Source organism: Trachurus trachurus, assembly GCF_905171665.1.
Source record: "Trachurus trachurus genome assembly, chromosome: 8".
In the NCBI taxonomy this organism is placed as follows: domain Eukaryota; kingdom Metazoa; phylum Chordata; class Actinopteri; order Carangiformes; family Carangidae; genus Trachurus; species Trachurus trachurus.
In genome coordinates, this window is record NC_139905.1 from 23610072 (window position 1) to 23617287 (window position 7216).

At 44.6% G+C, this 7216-nt stretch overlaps 2 protein-coding genes across 2 annotated transcripts; one reads left to right on the plus strand and one right to left on the minus strand.

Annotated features, from left to right (window-relative positions):
• Positions 1-1016: 1016 nt before the first annotated feature.
• On the plus strand, positions 1017-5121 carry kdelr3 (KDEL endoplasmic reticulum protein retention receptor 3). The gene is made up of 5 exons (XM_083977647.1): positions 1017-1440; positions 2267-2367; positions 2508-2666; positions 2848-3100; positions 4003-5121. The coding sequence occupies exons 1-5, from the start codon at positions 1350-1352 to the stop codon at positions 4044-4046; spliced, it is 648 nt and encodes a 215-aa protein (XP_083833773.1). The 5' UTR covers positions 1017-1349; the 3' UTR covers positions 4047-5121.
• Positions 5122-5175: 54 nt separating this feature from the next.
• On the minus strand, positions 5176-6649 carry LOC310990305 (GTPase IMAP family member 7; the record flags this gene model as incomplete). Its single annotated transcript, XM_083977642.1, has 2 exons — positions 5176-6422; positions 6616-6649. 2 exons carry the CDS (start codon positions 6647-6649, stop codon positions 5374-5376), a joined length of 1083 nt encoding a protein of 360 aa, XP_083833768.1. The 3' UTR covers positions 5176-5373.
• Between the last annotated feature and the right edge of the window lie 567 nt (positions 6650-7216).

The following is a 7216-nucleotide window of genomic DNA, read 5'->3' on the forward strand; positions in this document are numbered from 1 at the left end:
AAAACTTTTTATATTCATTCCAAAGGGACAACTCACTCAGAAACACAAACTGCTTGTCACACAGCTCGAGAAGACTTGAAACAACACTCCCAGTGTGGGAATGAGATGTTTTCAAATTAGTGATTTACACACAGTTACTCATCATCTACTGTGACCCACTAATTTCATCTGCTTGGATCATAAACAAGTCAACACAGTCTGATAACGTTATTACATTTATGCATCTGTATAGACAGACAGACACAGTCAGACAGACATTTTACCATTTAGGTAAGTCATGAAACATAATGTGGAGGTTTACGTAAATCACCAAAGTCAGATTTGTAAGTTTTTGTCCAACATTTAATACATCTCATTGTTTTATTAGCCTGCTTTTTATTCCATGTTTGTTTAGTTCTGACTGAATTCAGACTGGCTGTGGGGTGAGTGGTGATTGGATGAGATGTATCTAACTTCAAATAAAATGTCATACCCATACATCTGGATTTAGGTTTTTTAAAGATAGATAGATAGATAGATAGATAGATAGATAGATAGATAGATAGATAGATAGATAGATAGATAGATAGATAGATAGATAGATAGATAGATAGATAGATAGATAGATAGATAGATAATTGCCTGCAGCCTATCGCCATCTGCTGTTTTGTAAGGGCAGTTCTTCTTTAGGCTTGCCCTGCAGTCCCAAGCATATCCAGCCATTCCTCCCAATAACGTCAAGTTCGCTGGAGAAAATTGAGCGACGCCGGATATAAAGCGATTTTGCCTTCAAAATAAAACGACGTCGTCTTATTACAAATTCCCTGGCAGAAAAACCCGCTAATAAACAAGCGTTGAACTTAAAACAGGTGACGCTGGTGCTCTTCGTGGGCACGAACTTGATATTTTTATGGGTAAACGACGAACGAAAGCGAGCGTGTTGACTCATGTGAGTTTTACTTTGAAAATAACGAACCGGAAAACGTCGCGTCGGTTTGATCCGGGTTGGCTTGACGCTGGTTCCTGGTGTCTGAACTGTCAGCCACGTCACCTCCTCTGAATCAACTTTCCTCCGTCTGTCCAGCCAGGAGCGGTGTAAATACACACACGTCTTACCTGTCCGCCCGCTCGCTGTTTGATACCGAGCCGAGGAGCCGTGGGGCGGCGTGGGAGTCTGCTCAGCTGTCCACCCGTCTCGTCTCTCTCTGTTGTGTTTTGTTTTTCCTGACTCGCCTAGAGTTTGTGTGTGAAGCTTAACTACCAACTCCAGCCTGACTCCTCCTGAGGACCTGTGAGGCCTGAGAGCTGCTGCACCGAGGGCTTGTTTGCTTGTTGTTTTTGTTTTTTGCCAAAGCGGAACATAAAACAATATGAATATCTTTCGTCTGGCGGGCGACGTGTCTCACCTGGTGGCCATCATCATCCTCCTGCTGAAGATATGGAGGAGCAGATCCTGTGCTGGTAGGCTGACACCAAACATCACTGCACATTGACTTATGATGACTGCCTGCACGCAGCAGTTGTACAGAAACACATCCAGATACAGATACAGACACAGACACAGATACAGCAGCAGCTCTGTATTCACGCACATTTGTAGTTATCAGTTAAATGTGATATAGGAGCAGCAGTGTTTGCATAATGCTGACTAGTTCTGCACAAGTGGAAGCTACGTGGCAACGTTAGCAAAGCAATCTGCTGCCTGCTCCACCTATGGTTCATCATCAGCCTGCTCCTTCCCATCAAACTACACAGAACATGACCAGTCCTGAGGCTTAGGCTATAATAATAACTTTATTTACTGTATATAGCACATTTGAAAACACAAGTTGACAAAGTGCTTGACAAAACAATGTATAAGAGGCAAGTCACAAACAAGTGCCATAAAACCACAAGAGATGGACCAGCCAAGCAATAACAGCAACACAGGCAATACAAGAACCCAACAACAAATGGAGACCAAGAGGACCCAAATTAAAATGCAGGATGCAGTTAATTAGATAGAATAAATAAAAGGGCGATAAAAGGAGATAAGATGAGATACGATAAGAAAAGATGGGATAAAAGAGTTAAAACAGAACAAGGCATAAAAGTAAAATTAAAAGCATCTGAGTAAAACTGAGATAAAATAGGGCAATAGTGAAGGGGCGTGACAGTATTAAAACAATATTAAATCTTTTTCAAAATGCATCTCTCAGCTGCTATGACATTTTAATTTCCATCCAGCAATTAATCAAACAATCTATCTATTTTAATGTTTAATGTTAATGTTTTTATTATTATTTAGGCATCTCTGGGAAATCTCAGGTGCTGTTTGCACTTGTCTTCACCACCAGGTACCTTGACCTGTTCACAGTCTTCATTTCTGCTTACAACACAACCATGAAGGTAAGTACGCAATTGAACACACACACATGCATGTTCCCAAAATGTTTACATACATCTGTATAAAATAAACCAATGTCCCCATGTCACTGTGTTTTTGTGGATGTTCAAGACCAATAATCAGCACTTGACACTGATCTCAGGTGGTGTTCCTGGCCATGTCCTACGCTACCGTCTACCTGATCTACATGCGCTTCAGGAACTCGTACGACTCGGAGAACGACACCTTCCGTGTGGAGTTCCTGTTGGTGCCGGTCATCGGACTGTCTTTCCTGGAGAACTATGCCTTCACCCCTATGGAGGTAAACAACTCCCCAAACAGGACGGGGACACAAAGCACTTTGTTTGCAGCTGGAGTGATGAATTATTAGTTCATGTTTTACTTTTGAGGTTTATATAAACATCTAGATTACCTCATTGAAACATGACCTCTCACATTTCTCAACATTTCCATGAGACACTCGCTTGCTTCCCTCCACCCAGATCCTCTGGACCTTCTCCATCTTCCTGGAGGCCGTGGCCATAATGCCACAACTCTTCATGATCACAAAGACTGGTGAGGCCGAGTCCATCACCACCCACTACCTTTTCTTCCTGGGCCTCTACCGAGCCCTCTACATAGCCAACTGGGTGTGGCGTTACCACACGGAGGGCTTCTTTGACCAGATCGCAGTGGTGTCCGGCGTCGTGCAGACCATTTTCTACTGTGACTTCTTCTACCTTTACATCACAAGGGGTGAGTGTGGACTGTTGCAACAGGAGATGATTCAGCTTAGCAAATATTAGCCGACTGCGATGCCTTGAGATCAGTGGAAGTCGCCTTTCTCTGAAATAATTAATTAGCAGTCATATTGTTGTTATATTTATACTCCTTTTGTATAGAGCAACGATTAACAAAACAAAACATGTTTTTCAAATGATAGAAAGCAAAGAGTGAAGTTACACTTGATGAGAGTCTGTTTATTGAGCATCATAGTGTACAACACTACAAAGGGTTATATATAGTGTGATATTAAGTGTCCACCCAGCCACTCTTGCACCACTGAATATAAGTGATTTCTGACGACTAACAAAGAGGAGAAACTAATAATACAGGGTTTCATTCTCTGCTTCAAATTCATTCTGCAGTTGTTGAAAATGTCTGTAGAATAACAAAGAATGACAAAGCAGATTTGGAGAGAGACTCTTATCTCCTCCAGCTTGAGTTATTGCATAACCTCTTGGAGAATGACAACACACAACAAAGTGAGCACGGCCAACACAGAGTGGAGCTAGATTTAGTGTGTGTGGGCAAATGTTTGGTATTTTTCCTTGATAAACGTGTGATTAGTAATAAAAACTGCAACGCATCCATTTATTTACTAATCACACGTCTTGACTGTGTGTTTGCATTGATAGAATTTCGTGAAGAGTCCATTGTGTATGGTGAGGTTAAATAAACTTACCAAATCCTGCTTTTCCTGTAGAGGAGGATGAATATCCTGCCAGTGAGGTGACAGGGAATAGTGTTTGCAATTGGCTTTGCTGGTGAAATGCAGGAGAGGAAGAAGATAAAATGTTGTGCTGTGGAAATCAAACTCTCCTCTCACCCCTGGTGTGTTGTCCCTCTCTGCCCCCCCCCCCCCCGTCCGCCTGCAGTGGTTCGAGGTAAAGCGAAGATGAGCCTGCCCATGCCCATCTAAAGGAGACGTCTGCGCCGTGCAGCCGCCCCTCTCTGTGCCTGCTACAGCTCAGCACCTGAACACAGACCTTGCCCTCCACCTGTACGTCGTGTATTTAGCAACGGGACTGATGGTCTGACATCATTCTGTGTAGACCAAAATGAGTGCACCTCTACAAAATTGTATTTCTATCCAACTGGTAGCTTGTGTGTGTGTGTGTCAGTGTGTGTGTCTGCGAGTGTGCGTACGTACGTATGCGCACATGCTTTGTTGTGTGGTAAGACGTTTGTGATGTATGTTTGGATTTTTTTTCTTCATAAAATGCAAACCTTACACTTGATGTTCATGTGGAACTTAATTTTAGACAAGTGTGTCACACTATTGAAACTGTATTTGTCCTTACTGTCCCACACGGTCACTCCACAGATTTGTCCCTGAGCTTGGTTGAAGCATTGGTGTCCAGCACTCGGTCAGACCATGTGCCGCTTTAGTTGTCACATGGCAACAGTGTTTCCTGTGTTACAGCTAATAGGAGTCCTTTTATATCAAAGCTTCCCACACTTCATCCAAACTCAGTCAGTCTTACCCAGTCTGTCACAGTAAAGACAAATATTGTAGTGTTTGTAAATTTCTACACTATAATCTTCCACAGAGTGTCTTCCTATTCTGTAATGTTAGACCCTACCTGAGCTTACTGTATTATGTGCAAACATTACTTTTCCTTATTGCCAAGTATGTTAACTATCCTGTATGTTCCTATCTCCGCTCCGTTGTTGTCTTTTTGCATTTCAGTGTATTCCTTCATGGGAGAAAAAAGGGCTAAACACTTTCACATGTCATAAATTGAAGCCAAAGATGGAACAGACAGCTGCTGGAAAGTTTCAGTGAAACAAATGTTTTTTTGTGTTTTCTGGGGTTGTCGCCCCCAACTGAGCTGTCTTATTGTGTCAGAGTACAGAAAAAAAAGGGATTTGAGGATTGAATTTGTGTAAAAGCTTAGATTGACAAAAACACTCTAAATGTTACTGGTAGAAAGTTTAATTGCACACCATTTTTTATGATGTTACTTTTTATTATAACATGTGACTTCTCTTAATTCGGAGGTGTGTTTTTTTTGTTTTGTTTGTTTTTTACAGACCCCACACACACACTCACACACAACAAAAATGCATGCATTCGTAATGAACAGTATGGTGTTACGTAAAGTGCTGGTGCAATGTCTCACTGTTTAACAAAAACTGAGTGATGAGAAGATGTATGAGACGAAGTGGAAAAAGTGAACTCATCTTTGACACATTATCACCTCTGTGTGCTTGAATCTTGTCCTTTAAATGGCGGCAAGTTTCCGTTAGCGCAGGAATGTTTTTCGGTGTTTGTATAGCACTTTACTTCCCTCTCTCACGGCCCCTCCCACCGCTTTGGCAGCAGAGGTGATGGAGAGCGGCGATGCGGCCAGAGCTGCTGCCCTCTCCATCACCTTCACCTTCTTCACAGCTTTCCCTTTGCCTTCGTCCTTCCCCATGATCCCTGCTCCCTCTGCAGCACCTTTCCCCACCGCTGACACCAGCTCGCACCAGAAAAGCCTCTCCGCCCGCTTTCTGGCCTCCTCCTCCTCCCTCTTCCTCTCCTCCTCCTCCCTCTTGCTCATCACCTCCGCTCCCCGCTCCTCTCTGTCTTTGGCCTCTTTGCGAGGGGACTCCACCGTTAGTGCTCCCTCTCCCAGGATCCTCTCTTGCGCCTCCCTGATGGCCGTCTCCGCCTCCTTAAACATCTCGTTGCTATAGCAACTGCCTCCATTGTCTGCCACTATCTTGTCCACCTTCTTGAGAAGCTCTGAGACCTGTTGCGTGCACTCCGTGGTCTTTCCCTGTTCACCCTTATTATCAAAGACGTGATACCCTCCGTGGCAGGTGTTGACAAACTCCCGCAGCTCCTGGCTCTCCTCCAGGAAGTCCTTGATGCCTTTGCCCTGCAGCTGATCCCCCCAGGTGAACAGCACCACGACAAACCTGGTGGCCCCGGACCCAAATGTTGCCTTGATCCACTCCATGACGTCCCTCTCCTCCTGTGTGAATCTGCCAGGCTGAAGGGTCACTATGAAGGCGTGGGGTCCCGGAGAGGACAGGACGACACACCGTCCCACCTCTGCCACGACCTCCCGAGGGGGCAGGCCCGTGTGGAAGAACCCCGGAGTGTCGATAACAGAGATGCTGCGCCCGTTTACCGTCCCGGTCTGTCTCGTGCACTGCGTGGTGACCGAACAGGGAGAGGTGTCTACCCAGAATGCCGCTCTGCCCAGGATGGTGTTGCCGGATGAGCTCCTGCCCGTTCCTGTCCTCCCCAACAGGACAATCCTCAGAGGTTCAGCCTCTGCTTCAGGGAGTGATGCTTCACAGGCTGTGGCAGAAACACAGCTATAGTGAATACATTTTATCATCTTATAATTATTCCCCTGATTCATAGGCATCAACATTTAAAATCCCATTTGGGCTTGTTTATAGGCTATTTGATAGACTAGGTAGTAGCACATAGTAGACCTGCCTATTTTCAGTGCTGATCTGAAGACAAACTTAGTGTGTGGTCGACATACCTTTCTGTGACGCAGCATTTTCAGATGATGACATCCTAACAGAGATTTTGTGGTGAGAGCCTTTAACCTGCCGGTGATCAGACGGCCGATATCCCAGGACACGGTTTCCGTTTGTTTTCGCTGAGACTCGGATTTCCTCCTGCTTTTACCTGTCACTTAATTTCCATCAAACCGGAGGAAGCATCAGTGCAGATACAGACGGTGCAGCAGCAGCAGCAGCAGAGATGCTCGACACCGCCACCGTGACGCCGAGTTAACAACCTGCAGTAACAACAGCCAGGTGAAGTTGTCACATAGTGGGGACAGGAGCTCTCAGCAGAAAACAGCCTTAAACAATACAGTGACCACCAATGCACGTGTTGCAGTAGTTATTTGTAATAATCATTATCACGCTATTGAGTCGCACATGAATCTGACATCAGAGGATCCGGTGCTGCGGTTCATCGCTGCGGCCACTGGGGGGCGGCAGGATCAACAGGGACTTGGTAGGGGGAGGTCAGCTGTAAACTGGATTGTTCGAAAATGTTTTATTTGTTTTTGTTGTATATTTATATTTGCTTTATATTTGCATTGCATCTATGTGTCTATAATATATTACATT